General features: G+C 45.3%; 1 protein-coding gene across 1 annotated transcript in view; it reads left to right on the forward strand.

Annotated features, from left to right (window-relative positions):
• The first annotated feature begins 97 nt into the window (after positions 1 to 97).
• Maml2 (mastermind like transcriptional coactivator 2) overlaps positions 98 to 21,610 on the forward strand; it is a 321,229-nt gene continuing 299,716 nt past the window's right edge. The window contains exon 1 of the mRNA XM_021231346.2: positions 98 to 1,347. Within this exon, the coding sequence (XP_021087005.1) occupies positions 847 to 1,347 (501 nt within the window). The 5' untranslated portion in view covers positions 98 to 846. The remainder of the gene's footprint in view (positions 1,348 to 21,610) is intronic.

Below are 21,610 nucleotides of genomic sequence, written 5' to 3' on the forward strand. Positions count from 1 at the left end.
CTTCAGAGAGCTCTCATTTAAAACTAGGAAACCTAAGAGGGAATCAGGGGTTTTTGCCGGTGATTGGATTAGCTTGAAGAAAAGAGCATGCTCCTGAAGTCCAGTTACAGACGCTGTTAAGACTGAAAAGCTGTCTCCTTTGGGGAGAAGACTACATGCTAACATACCCCCCACCCCCCACCCCGGGAGAAAATCGCCAACACCGGAGGGAGAGAAAGGGACAGAGGAAACCAAAACAGTCTCCCTTGATTTCGCACAGTCTGAACATGACTTCAGAAGCCTCGGGAAGCAGCCCTGTTGTTTGTTTTTTAACCTGAGTAAAAGTGAAGGGTGCCAGTTGCATAGACCAGAATAGAAATGTGTTGCTCTGCAGAAACACCCCCATAAATAATTTCCCGAGGCAACTAGGTGAAGGGGAGTCCGGTTCTCTATTAATGACCCTTTCGATTCCTTTTGCTATACGTTTCTGTCTCTTCCTTGATGATCCCTGAATTCTTGAACTATCCCCCAGACTTTGTGTTTACAAAGTACCTGGAGGCTCTTGTCAGCCTGGTTGGGGAAAAGAGATCTACAACTCTCTCCTAACTTCTCCTGAGCTGTCAAATGCAATTAGAGTAAGTTGATCAGGGTTTGTTTCCAACTTCCCCTCTCCAATTGGTTTCTAATCTTTCTCCCCACCCTCCTGCTACTCGCGCCCCTCCCCCACGCCTTCTCCGCTGTCTCCCCACCCTCTGAAGACCTCTATTCATGTGGCCCTGAACACTGAAACCAGCTTTGCCAGCAATACTCAGCGCCAGCCTCCTGCACCTCACCACCCCCGAGGCAGTAATCATTGTGTCCAACAAGATGGGGGACACAGCGCCCCCGCAGGCCCCGGCAGGAGGTTTAGGGGGGGCTCCTGGGGCGGGGCTCCTTGGAGGGGGCTCAGTCACCCCTAGAGTGCACAGTGCTATCGTGGAACGCCTGCGGGCTCGCATTGCTGTCTGCAGACAACATCACCTGAACTGTGAAGGACGCTATGAACGTGGTAGAGCTGAGAGCTCAGACCGAGAAAGGGAAAGCACTATGCAGCTTCTCAGCCTGGTCCAGCATGGCCAGGGGGCAAGGAAGGCTAGCAAACACGCTAAGGCTGCAGCCACGACTGCCATCACCACAGTCCCTCCACCGCCCCCTGCTGCTCCTTCTGTGGCCTCCCAGGCGGCTGCCACAGCCCCGCCACCTCCACCAGACTACCACCATCACCATCAGCAACACAGACTGACCAGTAATGATAATGGTGGGATAAACCGAGAGCAGCAGCCAACAGCTTCTACCCCTGGGGACCAGCGGAACTCTGCCCTGCTTGCGGTAAGGCACCTGGTTTTCTCCTATGATTGTGGCTGTGGTCCTGTGGCCACTCGCGATGGTGGTGGTTGTCTTGGCCTCGTGTGGAATGAATGGCCATGAAGATGGCCAGGATACCAGTCTCTCAAAGGCTGCCGGGTGTGCATGTGTGGTTGCAAACTCTTACTGTTGAAGTCACTGGTGCCCATTGTCATTGTCCTACACCGAAGGGTGTTCCTTACCAGGTAGGTAATAGCCTGGATTCTCCAGAGGCTCAGAGGGTCCACAGTTTGTGAAAGAAGGACTTACAGCTGAGAAGCCCTGGAGAACCCTCCTGCTTAGCGTGTTGGCTCTGGTTAGGCCTAGCAAGACATCCTTTACTTGACAGTAACTTAGCTTGATTGGCCTGTTTACTTTTCTCCACCCTTCTTCCCCTCTGAAGTGCCCTTCACCTGGGGTTAAGAGGAGTCTGTGATTGACATTCCATAACATAGTGTCCCCGCAGTAAAAACCACGGGGAGAGTACCTCATAGACAGACTCCTGCAGGAATGCTTGGTAAGGGGGCTCCCCACCCCAGGCCCCAATCCAGACTTTTATTCTGGACCCTCTGTCTCCCAGAACTCATGGAAGGCACAGAGAGCACTTAGCTTCAGTCCCTCCTGGAGACAGCACATCAAGTCCAAAACCCTGAGTAATTTTCTGACTGGAAGTGCTTCCTCAGAGGCACAGACAACACCCCACCCAGAGGGAAGAGCATTGAGTCATTGGCTCTTGGTTGTCAGTCTTGGTCAGGTGACCGCTGCTTGTGGTAGTCTGGCTTCCCCCACACCGCTCTGCCATTTGTCGTTCAGTAGAGGTTGGAACCCAGCCCTGAGCCCCAAGGCTTCCCCACTGGGCTCCTGAAGTTCTGTGACAGCTCACGGGACAACTACAGTGATCTTAGAGCACGCCTGAGGAGAGGAAGAGACGGGAAATGGTCATGGGAGCCCCGAAAGCCCCAGAAAGCCCTCAAGAAAGATGGTACTAAGGAGCTCTTGAGGGAGGAGGGAGTCTCTTCCAGCGGGGGCTACTTCTTGATGCTCTTTCCCATGTCCTTCATCTGCAGCAATTCCCATGATTCCTGGGAAACTCTGGGGACTAAGACACTTCTCTCCCCCACCAGGCTCACACTTTCCTTGGGTTGCCCAGAGCTGTGATTCTAACACAGATGAAAACTAACCATCCATAACTAAACTGGCCTGTGCTTTATCCTTGAATGAAACTATTCGGTTTCTATTGGGGTTTCCAGGCCTATATTCCTCTCTCTCTCTCTCTCTCTCTCTCTCTCTTACCTGCTCCATGCCTACTTCTCCCTGGAATTCCCAGGGAAGGGAGGTTTGTCTCCTGAAAGAGAGATGCTGGAGAGAAGGAAGAGGGAGAAAAGAATGAAGTTTGTGTGCCTGTGCGTGTCACCAGCATCTGCAGCCAAAAGTAACTAAATGCCTTGATTGTCCCCAGTAAATTTATAATCTGTCTGCAAGCCTTCCAATAATGTGGCTTTGTGTGCTCAGAGTCTCCTTGTGAGTGCTTGTGGGGGTGATACTGACAGTGAGGCACCCAGCCCAACCCCTGAGGGGAGGACTGGTCTCTGCCCCGGGTACCAAGCCTAGCTTAACCCACCGGGTGGGCTTGGCCTCTGGCTCTCCCTCCCAGCCTCAGCAAGGAAGGCAGGATGTCCCCGTGGCCCCCTTTGGATTTTGCTTCTGTCCAGTTGGGAAGGAAGCTGATGAGGTTCTCTTTCGCCGGTGTGTTATAGGAGACGAAATGAAACCAACTTCACGGTTCTTATAACTGTAAGGGGCACTGCTTCTGCTATCAGGGAAGGCAGGCAATGGTGCCTGGCCTGCCTCTACTAAACTGTCTGCAGCTTCAAAAGCTTACGGTGTTTTCTCTGCCACCCCTTTCTTGGGGACTCTCTCCACCCACCTGCCACCTCCTAAAAAAGCCCCTTGCTGGAAGATCCTCTGAGTGTAGGGATGAAGCCTTGGGGTTCGGTTTAAGTTAGGAGACAAAGGCAGCAGCTTGGTCCACATGCTCATTCCTCTAGGAGAGTGGCTGGTCTGACACCCTTTTAGTTATTGGGAATTCCCCCCGTTTTAGCTTCTAAACTTGAAGCTTTGTTCCTTCGAATGTTACTCGGTCTGTGAGGGAAGTTCTGTACCATGCTATTATCACTGGATTGGGAGAGGGAGGCCTGGGCATTCAGGAGCCTCATTTCGGGGTCTCACTTCTCTTGGGCATCTCTTGTCTTCAAGGACAATGTTAACAATTTTAAGGACCTCTCTTTTGAGAATGCATGTCGGAATTCTTCCTCAATTTTGTTGTTTCTGTGTCCAGAGGCAGGCTTATATAGTCTGGATGTGTTGAATGTAACACTTTACTGTTAATTTTTATGCTGTAAGTGCCCATGAATGCCCTTTGGAGAAAGGGAAAGTATTGATTATCTAAAATCAAATATGCGCAGTACACCCTGGTGGAGTCCTGTAACCAGCATGTGCTGTGTGTGCAGCAGTGCCTTGGACATTGTCACTACTATTTGCCAAGTGAAGGTGAAAGGACAGCTTCTGTTTGGTGGGATAATGTTGTCCGCGAGGGGACTTCTATGCCAAAGAATATATACTGTCCGGTCTCTTTAATAGCTTGAGTTTGAAGAACAATGCAAGAATAACCTCTAAGTCAGTTCTAATTCTGTCCACTTGAGAGCCTAATTCTGCTGTCCTTACTCAGCCAGTTTCTTCATTTAGCTCCAGTTCAGGGGAAGGCCCGCGTCTGTGGAGACTGCAAACCCAGGGCCTCATGGAAGGCTGAGGTTGTAGGGCTCTGAGGAGACTGGCCGTTTTAGCCACTCAGTGGAGACTTCAGCCACTAAATCACTTTCTGCAGAAGTATGTTTGTACCTTCAAATGAGCTGTAAAAACTCAATAACCACTGGTCCATGGAGCAGTTAGGTTGGCACATCTGTGGAAATTATTTATCTTTTCCTCTTGTCTGAGACATGCTCTCTTCCTGTGCCACAGACCTTGTCGCTAGTTCAGGTAGATAAGTGGTACCAAGCCATCTCCCACTTCAGACATTATCTCTTCTCTAACGTACCATGGAGGGAAGAACACAGAAGAGACAGGAAGCTTGTCTTGTGGTTTGGTGGCTGCTCAATCACCAACCTGCTGGATGACCGGGACAAGTCACTTAGCACTCATCTGTCAAACAGAGATCAGCTATCCATGGAAGCACTTTCATTAGTGAGTGTTTGAGGAAAAGCAAAAGAAGCCAGAAGCTCAGCCAATGTTGCTGCTGAGCTCCTAGCACCAAGGATGAATACTGGCTCCTCTGGGCTTCAGAGAGATCCACTCAGCTTTCGCTTGTCTTTTTTAAGTGGTAAAGTAGCTTTTATTGTAAACAGAGGGATTGGTCTTGCAAAATCAGGGTTGTCAAGATAAAACCAAAATAGCTGTGTATTTAAGTATCTCCAGAGTCCTAGAGAACACTCCTCAAAGTGAGCCGTGCTTTGAAGCCTCGTGTGTCCTTCAAGCATGCCCTTTATACCTCTGCACGGGCCCTAGAAGCTTTGGCAAGGTGTGTTCCTAGAGTGTCTATGGGGTATTAGAAAAGGCGTTTGCACAAATGATAGGGGAAGTTATATATTTTGCCAACGGTGTTCTAAAATGCCAGTTTCTAGTTTAAGAAAGTCAAACCAGTTAAAGGATCTCTGAAGTTCCCAGGTGTTTTATAAGTTTCTAATTGACCAACTCAGAATTTCAGGGCTGTACAGGGAACGGAGAGCGAGTCTGGAAGACTGAGACTAGCTGTCTGCATGGCGGATCTCCCCTCTGGGACTGTGAGAGCAGTGTTCACATTATTTATCTATGCTGCAATCATCTCCTTAAGAACAGACCTATTTTGTTTTGCTTCTCCCGAGCAAAATAATAAGGGATAGTTCTTAGCTACCCAGGTCCTTACCACCTCATTCAAGCAAATGCAAGGCAAAGGGTTCCAGTGTAGAGTGTCTGGCACGTGGTGCTGTTTCAGACATTGTCAGAAAGCTTGCTCTGGTGACAAGGTGAGATCATACACATACAGGTGCTCTGCGCTTTCCATAGAAGTCATTTGCTTTCTCTAAAATAATTTTGTGACTAAGTACTTCTCATCAATATTTTTCTGTCTTAAACTTTAATGTCTGTGACCTCCCTATAGCTTTACTCGTGCTAAATCACTATGGTATTAACCAGGGGCTTTCAAATGTTCTTAGACACAACAATTAAAATATCACTAGTGGTGGGACAATGATCAGATGTTCTCTAAATTTCTATTGTTCACTTTGATTCTTAGCATTGTTATTTCGTTTAAAAAATCCTAGTAGTAAATTTGAAAATTAAGAAGCAGACACCCACTTTTGCTATGCATGCAGACCGAGCCTCTCTGAATGGCTTCTACTGACTCCTCCTTCTTTATGTCAGCCCCTTGCCCATGTTCAACATCTGCAGACAAGGCCATCCATGTTTAATGAAAACAACTCTAAATTCCTCCTCCTTCATTTTCATGCTAATTTCCTTCACACTCCAGCAAGCTCTGTGGGAGAATAAAGGAGACGTGATATGCTACAGACATAGCCCATGCTGTCCACAGTCCAATGGAGAAATCATCCCCTGCACAGTGAAAGAGCAGTAGAAGTTCCTAGCACTCAGGATGGCTAGGAACAGAAAGTTAAAGACCTAAAGCACTCAGGGGGCTCCCTTTGCATGTTTTACACAGCATCTACCAAATCCAGGTTGGATGGGTGATATTGTCCTGTGTTAGAAGCAAGGACGCTCATGCTAAGATGGGCAAGATGACCCACACTTGCAATGCCAGCACTCAGAGGCTAAGGTAGGAGGATCATCATGAGTTCGAAGCCAGCCTGAACTACCTAAGTTCATGTTAAGCCTGAGCTGCAGTGTGAAACTCTGTCTCAAAACCAGGCCAGACAGAAGCAGAGGCAGGTAGATCTCTGTGAGTTCAAGGCCAGTTTGGTTTACACACAGAGTTCCAGCCAGTAAACTAGCATTAAACAAAATAGCATGGTGCCAAACACAATAAGTAAATGAAAATGAGTGGGAAAGAGATTCAGATCTAGGCCAGGGAAAATCTTATCTAGAATATGGATCACTTCAGGACCTGAGAGGGGTGAGGGTGAGGTGGGGGTGTGGACTGCCGTAGAAGTTAAATATTAGGGGCCAGAGCAAAGAATAGTGTGCTTGGGTATGCAGTGAAGGGAAATGTGTTCAGACGTGTCCTGAGAATGCTGGCATTCTCACAAGAACAGATCAGAAGCCCTGGTCAAATATGGATCCAGGGAGGAGCAGAGGAGTCCAGAGCTATGAAGCAATACTCATCCTTCATGTGCTTGAAGACAAGAAGTGCCTTCCCCTCAGCAGCCTCCTCTCAGGGCACGCAGCCTAAGTGCTCTGTTCTGTGAGCTTCAGGTCCCCAAGGCTGCTTAATGCTGTGCTGTTTACACACATCTCCCTCTGTTCACGGTGAGTTATATACAGCGTGACATGGCCTTTGGCGCTGAGAGCAGAAGGCTTTTAAAGCACACTGGCTAGATGGGGAAGAGAAACCGAAAGGAATAGAGCTGCAGCTCCTCCCTGTCCAGACCTCTCAGGGCCTCCAGTGGCAAGCAAGGTCTGTCATGTTGGTGAGATGAGCTCTCTTGATGAGCAGGTGGATTCCTCCAGCAACTGAATTGCTTTGCACCCTGGTTTGGAAAGAAACAGGAGCAAGACTTTACAGGACTCTACGGTTATGGATAATATTTGAAATTTGCTTGTTTTCAATAGGTAGGCAACTGACCTCTTATGTACCTAAGAGCTCAACAGGAACCAGTGACCTCTGGTAACCCCCACCTCTTGGCTTGCAGCCGAAGGCTGTACTCTGTGAGCTACTCACAGCGAATGGTTGGTGGTCCTTCTACCATCTTTGACATCCCTGCCTATCTGTAACAGGCATGTGTGAAATAACCATGCCCTGAAGAGAAAGGTTTACATATACTGTAATGGCTGAGGAAGCCTGGAGCCCCGTCCAGACACTCAAAAAGCAGCTGTGAACGTGGGCCAGTCTAAGTAACTCACACACACACCACACTTCATGGTTCTTCACGGTTTGAGCAAAGGTTTAGAAGTCACACATCAAAATGTGGGTCTGGGTGATTTTTAGATTTGGGGAAATGGTTCACTGTACTGTGATCTGCACATTGCTGGCTTATATAAAAGAGCAATTGGGATCATCTTTTTCCCCTTAGAATTATTACAGGGTTAGTAATAATTAGTGGATGGAAATCAAATGGTGAAGTTGGATTCCTGAAGGAGGTAAGGTAGCAGAGCAGTTAAAATGAGTCTGAGAGCTGGGGTAAGATGACCAGGTTTAAGTCATCACTCAATCATGTCATACTTAGTGAAGTCAAGTATGACATACTTGCCTCCATTTCCTTAGAAATGATGATGATAGATCCAACTTCTTACAGTTCTGGTAGCAGAGCAGTTAAAATGAGTCTGAGAGCTGGGGTAAGATGACCAGGTTTAAGTCATCACTCAATCATGTCATACTTAGTGAAGTCAAGTATGACATACTTGCCTCCATTTCCTTAGAAATGATGATGATAGATCCAACTTCTTACAGTTCTTCACTAAATCAATCAAATGCCTGGTACCATACAGAAGCTCAGTAAATTATAGTTGTTATTACTTATGTGAGAAACAACATGCTTAAACAACCTAGCCCAAGTTTTTATATCCAGAAGTACACCAGACATTCATAGCAAATCATGGCTTTTCTCGTCAATGTTTACTGAGAATAGTTAATGCAGGGTTCTGTGTTACCTAGCTTCCCTACATGGTTTAATTTATAATCATCTGGAATCCATTAGCATATTAGTAGAGCATCCTTGCATAGTTGTTGAGAACAAAACCAAGCAATACATTTCCTATCCTTGGGAGACTCAACAAATCCAATCTAGAACTTGACTGGAGTACTTTTTGACTGTGTACTTCTAGAATACATTCCAAGTCCCCATTCTGCCTGTAGAGTGTGTGCTTAGTGAGTAAATTAGTTATTTAAATTATCTACAGAGATGTTGAATCTTTTGAAGGGACTAGCCTCAACTTAACAATTTAACTAAATTTTTAATTCAAATTAGCAAACAGTTCTAAAAATAAACCCAGTCCCAGATTTAAAAAAATTCTTAGAAGTCCCTTGCAGTGGAGAATTTATGCTTCTGAAAGTAGACTCTTGTCAGGGAATTCATTAGCTCAGTGTGGGGGGTGAAAGCAACAGAAACTTGTCCCCTTCCCAAGCATGAGCAGCCCACATTTACAGTCCCTCATCCCCATGTACTTCCTGGCTGTGAATCATTTCTTTGCTCGGTACTTCCTAACATGTACCTTTCTGTAAGGAACATGAAAAAGATGTTGCCAAGGCTTCAAAGCAAGTGGAATGACGGCAGTTCTTAGCTGAAACAGGATGTGCTTAGAGAGAAATGGCAACAAAGAATGCTCTCTGCTCTTCAGTGGATGATACTTGTGGAAGGATGATGTTTATTTGTTCATTTATTTATTTGAATTTTTTATTCTTCTCTCATACATTACATCCCGACTGCAGTTTCCCCTCCCTCTACTCTTCCCAACACCTCCTCTCTCCACAGACTCACTCCTCCTCAGTCCTCCCCCCTACTAAAAAAACAGCAGTCCTCCCATGACTATCAACTGAACACAGCATAACAAGTAACAATAGGACTGAACAAAAACCCTCCTATCAAGGCTAGAGTAGGTAACCCAGTAGGAGGAAAGGGGCCCCAAGTGCAGGCAAAAGAGACACCTCCATTGCCACTGTGCGGAGTCCCACAAGAACACCAATTTAACAACCTTATTGTTTATGCAGAGGACCTAGCTCTGATCCACACAGGCTCTCTGTGTCTAGCCCCGCCGAGTTGACTCTGTGGACCATGTGCTCATGTTCTTGTGGTGTCCTCGACACTGGTTCTAATTCAAAGAATAAAGCCACAATTGTGTTTCTTGATTTGTTTGCTCCTGTCATTTAAGCTGAGATCCCAGTTCCCTTTCAAAGATAGTGATTCTTACAAAATGTAACATCAAACTCACCTGAGTTTACTTGGTTTTACTCTTATTTTTAGTGGGGTACTTTTCTCCCTGAGTCATTCCAGCAGGTTCCTATGGGATATGGAACCATTAGCTTTGTTGCTTTTAAGTTTCTCTTCTGCCAGATACATGGCTGAGTTACATTAGTGGATTTTCCCCAGCACACTAATGGCTCTCACCCATGTAAAGTCCAACGCTTTGAAGTCCTCCTCCTTCAACAATATTTTTCAAGAACTCCCGATGGATTTGAGCAGAAAGCTCGTTACCTATCTTAAGAAAAAAAAAGTCAAGGCTGGGGAAATAGCTCAGTTGGTAAAGTGCTCCCTGCACGTGAAGACCTGGGTTCAATCCCCCAGCACTCAAGTGAAAAGCCAACTGACGGGGGACGTGGTAGCCCACACTTGCAGTTCTCATGCTGAGGGAGGTGGAGCCAGGAGGATCCTGAGGACTGGCTGACCAGCCTCCAGCTCACTCCATGAGCTCCAGAGGGAAACCAAGTAGATGGCTTCTGAGGAACTACACCGGAGGCTGATGACCTCACACACATATGTAACCTGCACATGCTCATGTGCAACTTCACAAATGCACACTCATCCATACCTACATGAAGCTAAAGCAAAAGTCTTCCAACAGACACCAGGACACGGTGTAAGATCTCAAAACCATGTAGGGTACAAGAAAGTGGGGCTTCCCTGAGTCAGTTATCATTGAATGGGTCTTTGGGATGATGACTGTTATACTTAGGTATAGCTTGTTCCTTTCTGGGGATCTCTAGCACCCAAATCAAATAACAATTATAGCATTCTTTGGATAAGCAGCTGAGATTGAATTTTTGATTATGACCATGGATTCACCTAAGTGCTAAACCATCCAATTGCCATATAGCATATACTCTGACGCAGGAGGTATTGTCTGTTGGTATTATTCATTCAGTTGTCTTACGTCAGCATGGAGAAAGCACGGAATGTAGATTTGAGCAGCAGTCCTCCTGAAGGAAGCAACAGAAGTGACAGTTTAGTAAGTTTGGGTCCAAATCTCAAGCATTGTACTAAAGAGTGCTTCCTTTGCTGGCTTAGATTCTTTGCATGTGGATCTGTTTGCAAGCTCAGTCCCCCAGAGAGAAAGTCTGAGCTGTCTTTGTGCTAAATTAAACATTGGTTTTCTCCTTGGGAACCTGATCTTCCATAGGCCAGGCAACAATATCTTTCTGAGAGAGCCCCAGCCAGCCATTTCCCGCAGGAACACACTGACTGGCTGGGGAGCCTTTTCACTCGCTGTCTTCTTAGCTTGTGTGTGTGTGTGTGTGTGTGTGTGTGTGTGTGTGTGTGTGTGTGTGGTGCAGGGGAATTGTTTTGTCTAACTAGATCCAGAGGTCCTTGGAGCAGACTCACTCTGTAATCCCTGATATAAGGCTGTCCTATGCTGCTTAACATATAATAAATGAAATTGTCTAGACCAGCAGCAAGATTATGCAGGATTACATGCTCACAGGCTCACAGGGGAAGGAGTTTCCTTACTCCTCTCCCCTAAACCCTGTGCTCACAACATGAAAGGAGTGTGTCACAAACAGAAATCATCTCCTTCCCTGCTTCATCTCATCTCCATCCTGCCTGTCCCCCTAGAGGGCTAGTTCATGTCACTCTAAAAATAGGCCACTGCTCTACAATTTATAGACCTGTATGAGCCTGCAGAGAGAAAACAGACCAAACTCTCTTTTCAAAGATGAGGAAATTAAAGCTCATTAAAACACAAACAAACAAACAGCAGCAGCTAGGGAAAGTGCCAAGAGATTTTCACATCTGTTCTAGGCTATTCAAAGTGTCAATTATCAAGATAACTTCATAAACCTATGAGAAAGGTAATAGTAGATCATTCACATAACATTGAAATTGTGCTGCAGGGCGAGCATAGGTATTGGAACCTTTCTTTAGGTTTTAAATGGCCATTCAATCTCTTCAATGTCACATAGCCCTTCCAAGTGGTATGTTCCCATTCATAAAGACAATGGCTGCTGTTTCCTGCTTTAAATGTTATGTGGCCTCCTGATAATTATATGTGACAAAAATAACATCATGCTACACCTGAGGATGTCCTTCAGATAGTCCACATGGATCCCAGACCCAAGAAGCTGGGCCCTGCCTGGAGGTTGAATGTCCACATTCGGAGAAACCAAAGCACCCTTCCTGCAAGGGCACCACCAGTGTCCTCATGTGAGCAACTCCTCCCCCATCTCAGCACAAGCTGCTGGAAACCACCCTACGCAGGAGCCCTGAAGAGCCATGAGTAATTCTGCCTGGTTGTACTGAGTCACTAAGTTTGGGGTGGCTTATAATGTCACCAAGTTGGACTAGTCAGTGCTGGAAACCAATAAGGGGCAGTGGTTGCTGGCTTTAGCCATGTTTCTGAGGATTCATTGCTTTAAGATAATAGTCTCTCTCTCTGTCTCCACACATGGTGGGGTTAAACTAGACAGTACTTGAGGAAACTGAGGTGCAGCACACTGCGTTCAAGCCGTTGGCACAGACCAACAGACACCAGTTTCCTTGCTTTGCACTTTCTCTTTTAACCCCCTTCCTTTAACACCCCGCTTTCCTTTCATGGGCACCCAAATTCTCCCAGGCTTCCCCAGCTGACTGTTCCTTGGAACATGCTTTTTTCCCCCTGCTTCTAGATGATGGGCTCTCATTCCCCCTAACTACCAGATTTCCAGCATTCTTGTTCCGCTCCAGGGGTCACATCTGCCTTCGGTAGTCTGCTCTTAAAATAGAAAAGGGTTAACCTCATAAAGATGTCACTCCCCTTGTACTGTTATGCTGCCCTTGGGAGACTCAGACAGCATAGCGAGTATATATGGCCAGCGTAATTGCATTCGATCCTTGAGGTCACAGAAGACTTTGTGAGCTGGGACGAAACACACGGAAGAAACAGATTCCATCTTTAAAAACATCCTTTTAAATTCTCACTTGCTTTTCTGTAGAAAATGACCCTGCTCTGCGTGTCTCGGTTTATTCCTCATCTTACCTTCACAATACAGGAGTAAACAAATGAAAGGATAGTAGGGATATCATATTAGACCTACATGCTGTAATTATCATGAAATAGCAGGAGCCTAGCCTAGGAAGCAGGCCTGAGACCCTGGGATACCAGCTAACAGTGCAACTTAAGTCCGTCATTGCGTTGACATTGGCTTTCTTCCTCTTCTTCTTTTTCAATGTTATTTTTTTCTTATAGTTGTCATTTTAAAACAAGAACCTGTTGAGTGGCGTGGGTTACCACTGAGGCTTGTTTTGGTATGATACACTTTTGAATATTTCCCATACATGTGGCTTTTATTTCTTAGACTTTTGTATCTCCTTAAATAAATCTATTGGACAATCAATAAAGCATTGATAAAGATGGATATTATTTGCTTTTGTTTTTTTAGACATTGGAAAAGAGATTTCAAAGTAACCTTAGCCACAAGTTACAACCATGTCAGAAGGGCCAGAGGGCAGCAGTATTCATGTATCAGTACCTGGGGACAGGGGTAGACAGCCTAAAAACCATGCTTGTGGGAGTAGGGCTTTGTTTAATTTACTTGTAGCTGGAGCCCTGATTCCCCCATCCCACACCTACCAACTACACTGGCTACATTTCTGTGGAGTAAGGAATGTTCCCAAATTGAGTACCATCATGAAGTGAGAGTAGGCAACAAAGAATATAAAATGAAAAGTAATTCCTTCTCCGGAGTTGACGGGTGTTCAACTACACACATCAGTCCCCCATCTGTTTGTCCCTCCCTCATAGACACATAACAACTGAAAAGTGCAGATTGATGGATGGGATTTCATCCTTGTCACCACTTCATCTTTAAAATATGTTTCCTCTTTAAAGGGAACTATAAAAGACAGTCACAGAGAAATTGATTGGGGGATGGGATTCAGCTCACTGCTATTTTTTTTTCCTTATCACTAAAACCCTAAGCAGGGCATAATCACCTATTTCCCTAGGGCAGCCCTAAGCCTTGAGAACTCGGCTCCATTTGGGGATTTAATAGAACAGGAAAGAAGAAATGAGCAGGATCGGCAGGATCAGCTCCAATGCACCAACAAAGGAAACATTTTCCCCAAAATATTAAATGGAGAAGATCTCACCGCCCCCCCCCCGAAGCAGCTAGAGCACAGCCTCTTCAGAATCTCTGTGACTCTCAGAATCTTGGGGTCTTTGAATTACGTCTGAGGCCCCGGGACAGCTGGGTGCATTTTCTTAACAAAGCAATGTGTAACTGGCATGAATGGAGAAACATCCTTTGGTTGTGGTTGTCATACTGCTCATTGAAGGGCTTCATTGTCAGGTTGGAGTCACAGGGATATCGACTTTCCCCCCCCCCCAGATGCTTCTAAATAGCCTGGAATTTCTTTTGTTACAATTTTAAACATGAAAATATATTGGTATTATGCTGTGCAAGTGACTTTTCTTTCTTGAACCCTGAAGCAATGGATATGAAGTCACCTTTCTTCTCCAACAGATTCTGCCCTACCTTTGCTGAGAAAATGTACCCCAATTCTGTGTGTCTGTCTGCCGCTCTCTCTCTCTCTCTCTCTCTCTCTCTCTCTCTCTCTCTCTCATACACACACGCATGTGCACGCACGCACGCGCGTGCACACACACACACACAGACACACACACATACACGCATGTACGTATGCAGAAACACACTTTGGTTAGAATGATAGTTTTTAATATATGGTCACAAGTTGGCTATGTGAGTGATTTTCAGAGAAAATTAGAAACAAAGAAGTGAGTCAAAGACTACTTCAAAGAAGTTGATACAAAACCCAAAGGCACGCTGGCTTATAGAAACTAGGAAAAGAGCAATGCTATAATAACCAGAGTAACAGGAACTCTCTCGGCTGGTCCAGGCCTCCACCGCCATGGTTCCCTTGTGCCCATCATCCATGCCGCCATCTGCAACCCACTTGTATCTGGCTCCTTAGTACTCTGCCTGGCTGAGTTACTGTTGTCATACAGAAGTCAGCTCCAGCATCACCTCCTGGGTAGACCTCAATGGTTGTCTGACAAGAGCAGGCATGTGGCTGATCGCTCCTCAACTCCAGCAACCTTTACCCCCTTACAGGGCTTTAATTTTCTTCATATATTTTACCAAGGAATTTATTTTACTATTATGAATTCCTAGTTTCTTTGTGTGTTTCTTCTCTTTCTCCAGTGGGACTATGAGGCCATGACAATCTTTTTTACAATAAGCATCCCAGGCCCTTAAGTCCTGGAGCTATACAGTAACCACTAGTTATCATATGTGGCTATCAGAGATGGGAGAATAAGAAGAGGGAGAGGAGGAGGAGAGATTATCCAAGGTCACACATACTTAGTAATGAACATAGATGCCTAGGACAGACAGACAGACAGACAGACAGACACACACACACACACACACAGAGGGGCGGGGAGGGAGAACAAGAAAAATAATGTGGCTAAAAGCAGGACCCCATTGAAAAATTCGGAGAGTAGATAATGTCTGGAAATTTTTTCCATGTTCAAATTCTAATCTTGTCTCTTATGAGAGGATAGTGTTGGTGTAGTAAAAGGGTAAATGTGTACACGTTGGATACTTATCATTTTAATGGAAAGACATAAAGTCATCTACTGAACAGGCAAACCTACTGTTACAACACACAGCACCTTATTCCTTAGCTGAAGTAGCTGTCTGAAGACAGATCTGGGTTAATTAAAGGAAAGCAAATCTGAGAAACACTCTAGAAAGTGAGAGTCACAGGGAAAACGTAAGTCCCGCAGTTGAAGGACTCCCTCAGCAGAGCAGCTTGGCAGTGGTGGTGTGTCCCCCATCAGCATCCCTGGGGCAGCCTTTGTGCTGTTTTCACCTGTGTAGGTGAATGCTGGTCTTGACGCTTGGGGGCTTTAGAACGATTGCAGGCCTTTAATCTGACATCACTGAGGGTCAAGAACTGAAGAGAAAGTGCTGATGGTTTCTTTAATGGAGACTACCATTCTGCTTTAGACTGTGAAATAGTGGGTGGGGTGTTGCTCACTAAAGAGTCACTGGCCAGTGTTAAGGAGATGGGTTTGATCTTCAACATTGAGAAAGAAAAGGAAGGAAGGGTAGGAATGATGAATAGATGGAGGAAGGGAGGGAGGGAGGAAGGAAGGAAGATAGGAAGGAAGGAGTAAATATAAGGGAAGAGAAAGAAATAGAATCGGAAAAGCAATGATCAGGAAATTGGTGCCCAGTGGCATAGCCTACTGTCAGGAATCATGCAGAAGTGATGAAGGACGTCCTTCTGTATGTGTGTTTCTCTTATTGGTTGATGAATAAAACACTGTTTGCCCAGTAGAGGCAGGAAGGTAGGCGGGACTAGGAGAATTCTGGGAAAGATCGGCAGGGAGAGACCACAAGGAGACTCCATGTATAGACTGGAAGATAGGATGTGTCAGGCATTCTCAGTTAAAATAAGGCCATGTAGAAATACGCAGAAGAGTAGTTATGGGTAAATAATTAAGACAGAGCTAGCCAATAAGAAACCCTAGTCATTGGCCAACAGTTTAATAATTAATATAGTGTCTCTGTGTGCCCATTTGGGGCTGAAGCAGTGGGACCTGGCTGGAAAGAAAACTCCAGCAACACAGAAGCACTGGCTGAGATCATAATAGTACCTAATGTGCCTACCATCCACCTTTTCCTCACAGAGACCCCATGCTATCAGTAAACTGTCAACATAGTTATCTGTACATTGAACATGAGAAACATACTTGGAGAAGTTGAGAAAGAATACTGTTGTTTAAATATCATCTGTGGTGCATGTGACCGCAGGTCCACACATCATCTCCACATGTTCTCCGTGGAACTGATTTTACAGACGTGGGGGGGGGGCTTAGACCTGTTTGTTCTAAGGGTCTGCCAGCCTATAGTCCTATGCAGGCACACTAGCAGCAACCTTGAACAGTTCAGTCACAAATCCTTAACTGCATTCACAGCTAGATTGGGACATTGAAGTTCTCTGGCTCTCACAAGCTCACCCACAGAGAACTCAAAGCCAATGACTCTTCTAGAAAGAATGGCAATCATGAATGGAATGAGGATGTTAGACTCCCAACCACACCAAATCTACAATAAAGGAGGCTAAAAGGGAGGGTCTTTTTCTTCTTCTTCTTCCTCTTCTTCTTCTTCTTCTTCTTCTTCTTCTTCTTCTTCTTCTTCTTCTCCTTCTTCTTCTTCCTCCTCCTCCTCCTCCTCTTCCTCCCACTTCTTTCAATCATCAATTTGTAAGAAAACAAGGCAAGGTGCAAATATGGTTTAATTTTTGAAACTGAACACTTAGCCTCCATGTTTCTTATGATTCCAAAGAGTTCATTGGCAGGTTGTGGGTAAGTGGTACATAGTCATTTTGAAGCAGAAATCAAAGGAAATTCTTCATGGAAACCAAAACGGGTCTTTTCAGTTTTTCTCTGTCCTACGGCTCTTTTTTGAATAAAGATCTTAGATGGGACTTACAAGAAAGGAAATAGCTCTTGCCTAGGAGTGACTTTTGCAACCATTTCAAATCCAAGTGGAGACTACATTCCTTTAAGTTGATTATTTTTAAAACTTTTTTTAAAATTTTTTGCCAAAAGAAAACAGGAGTGGGACTCACATAATCAATGAGGTTTTTTGATGGAGGTAAAGAGATTTCTTTTTTTTTAAATCTCTGATTCAAGTTCCACTGTGGTGTCAGACACCTAGCATGCATAAATCAGTGACTCGGTAAACGTGGCGAATACACAGACACAGACTTTTGTGTGTGTGCAAGTGCACGCATGTATGCGCATGAGGTACGCAATGTGCATGTGTGCTGAGGCTGGAGGTTCCCCAGGTGCCATCCACTTTCCTCTTCTGTTTGGTTTGGTTTGTTGTTTGTATGCTTGCTGCTTTGAAACAGGGTCTTTCACCATCCTGGGACTCATCAGATATGCTGGGCTGCCTAGCCAGGGAGCCCGAGATGCTCCCATCTCTACCTCTGCAGAGATGGAGTTCCAAGCACATGTCATCTACCCTAGCTTTTTGTACATGGATTCTGGGGACTGATCTCAGGCGTTTGTGTCTGATTAAACCGTATCGGCAGCAAGGATTTGTTTGTTTGGTTTGGGGCTTTTTGTGTACTTGAGTTTTCGAGGTCCCCTGCATCGAACGCAGGGTTCTGTACTGTGGCTTACGAGCATGTCCCAAAGTGCTCCAGAGCCCAAAGAACCGGAAGTCAAGGCTTGGGGTAGGAGAAAGAAGAATCGGAAGAATCCTGGGGTAGGGTGATCACTCCCTCCACAGGGCAGCAAGCTCCAGGAGAGCTGTAGAGTGGAGTTGGTTCCTTGTCTGCGTTCTGCTGGTCCCAGTTTCAGGAATCTGTGCAAAAAGGAAATGCGCCTTGTTTTGTGCCTGTTTCCTAACTCTGGGCCTTCTTTGTTGTATTATCTATCTGGGCACCTTTTCCCTGCTTTCTAAAGCCCAGCGGTTCCTGGGTTCTCTCCGTTGTTTTCATTCTCTTCCACAGTTAGAGCCCCAGGCTTGCTTTCTAAGTGACCTCTCACATTTGCAGGCTTCCTGCCCTCCCCGCTTCACCCCTGCCTTTAAATGGTGTCTTTCCCGGTCTTCCTGGGGACCTTCTTAGAGATCATGCTAAGACTGGCTTGCAGCAGTCCCCGTTGTCCTGTCCCCCACCCCCCCACCCGCCACCCCCTGCAACTCGGCACACGGACTGTTCTTATTAGCTGTACACCCCAGGCTGCTGGAGTTCCTATCTTGGCAGTGGACCATCAAACACCCTATTTTTAAGAGTCTCTAACTTAGTTGTAAACACGTGCTGTGACTGGGCTCTCTGTCTCTTTGCCGGTATTTACCGAAGCGGTTAAGCTGCTGAAAAGTTGTTTGATGAAAAAAAATTAAAAAATAAAAGTTCAGTCTCCAGGATTGTTATTTTCCATTTGTCTAACTTAAAACCATGTGACTCCACCAAGAAGAAAAAAGAAAAGAAAGAAAAAGAAAGGAAGGAAGGAAGAGAAGAAAGCAATTGGCATTCAGTTGCTTCATTTGATGGTCCAGTCATATTGGTAATCTGAGGGGGAAGAAATGGGCCCCCTGGATCATTTTACTCTGGCAAATGCCAATCAAACACGCATGCGGTTGGGGGTAGTATTTGCTGCACATGCTTAAACGATTGGAGCTGCTCAAAGAAGTCAATCCGGTTGGCTGTGTAAACTGTTTATGCTCTTAAAATCATGCGTATTTATAATACAAACATTCTATAGACCTATTTAAGTCCTAAAGACTTTTCTCGTCCCATTAGGAGGACTTAATCTCTACCCCAAATTCTCAGTATTTGCTAACACATCCGTTCATGGGCTGTTATCTCTGAGGACCTCACACCATATCAGGGTTTTGGTGAAGAAAAGAATTCAGCGCATATATCTATTTCTTTGATCCCTTTAAGGAATGTAGGGTAACAAAACGCATCTTAATCTTTTGAGGAGACTGTGACTCATGGCTTAGAGCAGGAGACTCAGGAACTTAAAAGTTAAGAGATCAGATTCTGGCTTTTTCCTCTTGTGCTTTAAGTAAGATTCTGGAAGCAATGCTGGGTGAATTCTTGTACTCGTCACAGGAGGGACCCTGGCTTTCCTCGGGGTAGCATTTCACCTAAGGTAGCATTTCACAGGACGATATCTGCCCTCAGAGGTCGTCACATGTGTAAGAGGAGTGTGTGTGCTTGCTGAGGTTATGAAACAGCCCTGCTCTGTGGGCAGCCACTCACTGAGCAGGTAGGTTGGCCTGGAAGCTCTCAAGCTGAGTGACAAGTGAATCTCTTCAGCCTGGATGACTTTGCGAGGCTTCTGGCTTCAGTGTTGATTTTGCTCCTCCAGTAAAATGATGTTTTCCTCCTTCATCACAGGCAGAGGAGTGCAAACACAGGCCAGCATGTGGTTCCCACATATTTTCCCTCCCAGATGGCTGTGCTCTGAGCATGTTTGCTTCACAGTCTTTGTCATGTAATGTGCAGTCTCATTGTCATGCTTCCTGCTCTAGCTTCTAAATCCCTCTCTTCTGAAAACGCGTTCAAAGATAAGAGTGTTCTGCTTGGAGCAGACCTTTGTTCACTACCCATGCCAGACAGTTGGTTTTCCATGACATGTGGGACTGGAGAGAAGACTGAGAGGGTGAAATACTTACCATGAGATCGTGATAGCCAAATCTGGAATTTCTAGAACCCAGGTAAAGCCAGACGCAGTGGTTCACATCTGTAAGCCCAGTGTCCCCATGGCAAGATGGGAGGGAGAGACAGGAAGAGTCCTTGGAAGTTTCTGGGCTAGCCCAAACCATACTCACAGGAACATGTACCCTCTCTCTCTCTCTCTCTCTCTCTCTCTCTCTCTCTCTCTCTCTCTCTCTCTCTCTCTCTCTCTCTGTCTCTGTCTCTCTCTCTCCCTCTCTCTGTCTCTCTCTCTGTCTCTGTCTCTCTCTCTCCCTTCCTCTCCCTATCCCTCCATCCCTCGATTCTCTCCTGTCTCCCTTCTAATTAAAGTATTAATGAATTGAAGACCATCACAGAAGGTGGGTAAGAAAAAGGGAGAAACACAACTAAGCCCCAAATGTGAATGGTTCATTTTGCCCTAAGTTATATCTGCTCCTGGGGGAGATGCGGTGTTCTATCTGTGTCCTCCCTAGAAACAACAGCGTGCTTCTTCCTGGAGCTCATGAGCTTGACATCTCAAGAGTGCTAGAGACCGACTGGAATTATTCTCTTGGGGTACTGAACAAAGTCAATGTGGGACTGACGAAGGGCGTCTAGTGTGCCGTCCCACTGTTGACGGTGATCAACAGGATACTGTGGAACATTAAGTGGCAGGAGGCACAACCCAACCGATAAAGCAAGGACCCCATGGCACTTCACTGTTTCCCCCTTTGTCAAGGTGCACGTATTTCATTTATTTGTTTTATGTTTTTTTTTTTTGAGACAGGGTCTCTCTTTGTAACAGTCCTAGCTATCCTAGAACTCGCCTTGTAGACCAGGCTGGCCACAAACTCAGAGATATCTGCCTGCCTCTGCCTCTTGAGTGCTGGGATTGGAGGCATGTGTCACCCTCACCCAGATTAGTTTAAGAAATATTTTATTAATTCTTTGCAAATTTAATACAATAATTTTGATCATATTTCCCCCCAATTCCTCCACTTAGCCCCTCCTCAATGTAGTTAAGCCAGTCAGCATTCTCGCATAAAGTGGGAAGGTGCTCACGAGCCCCACCCCTACCTGAGGAGCTATGGACAGGTGATAACTCCTAGAGGATGGAGAGTCAGTTTTAAGGGTGTGGCTTTTAGCGGGTTGACCATTCTCCAGTAGGTGGCCCATATTCCCAGGAGTACGAGAAGAGCACAAATTAGAATCAGTAGGCAATTAAACAAAAATAAAAATAGGACACAGAGTATTTCATAGATATAACCTAACTCATTAAACACCTATGTATCCATGCAGTCTTAATCTAGTTTGTATATCTCTCACTCCTTGCCAGTCATGAGGAGGTAGCTGCAACTTCTTCAGGAACAGCTAACATTTCCCACTAAACAATATTTCTTGCATGGTGGCTGCTTCTTGTTGTTGTTGGTTTTTATTGTTCTTCTTCTTTTATCATCATCATCATCATTATTCCTCCTCCTTCTGCTCCTTTTTCATTATCAATTTTGTTATTTTACCAAATTTGAACATCTCAAGTGATTCCTTCTGAGAGCTAGATTTGTGTGTGTGTTTACAGAATCTTATTTACTCACAGGCTTCATGGCAATTATATAAACACAAAAATTATCTAGTTATTTGGGGTGAGGGGAGTTACGGTATTTCCTTCACTATAGAACTTAAGTTCTAGACACTTAAAAGTAGAGTCAGGATTAATTGTAACCAGGAAGATTTGGTTTTTTTCCGAAAGGGTGGTAGGGCACAATTCCACACATGTGTGTTGGCATGTCTTTGCAAATAAATAGATTCTCTGGTAGGCTGTAAAAACATTTCTGATGTTTTAAAAGCTTTTAGGAAGAAGAACTTAGAAAGTTGAGCCTTAAAATTCTCTGACAGCAAGACTTGTTGTT

The sequence above is a fragment of the Mesocricetus auratus genome, unplaced genomic scaffold (genome assembly GCF_017639785.1).
Source record: "Mesocricetus auratus isolate SY011 unplaced genomic scaffold, BCM_Maur_2.0 Super-Scaffold_100040, whole genome shotgun sequence".
Classification (NCBI taxonomy): Eukaryota; Metazoa; Chordata; class Mammalia; order Rodentia; family Cricetidae; genus Mesocricetus; species Mesocricetus auratus.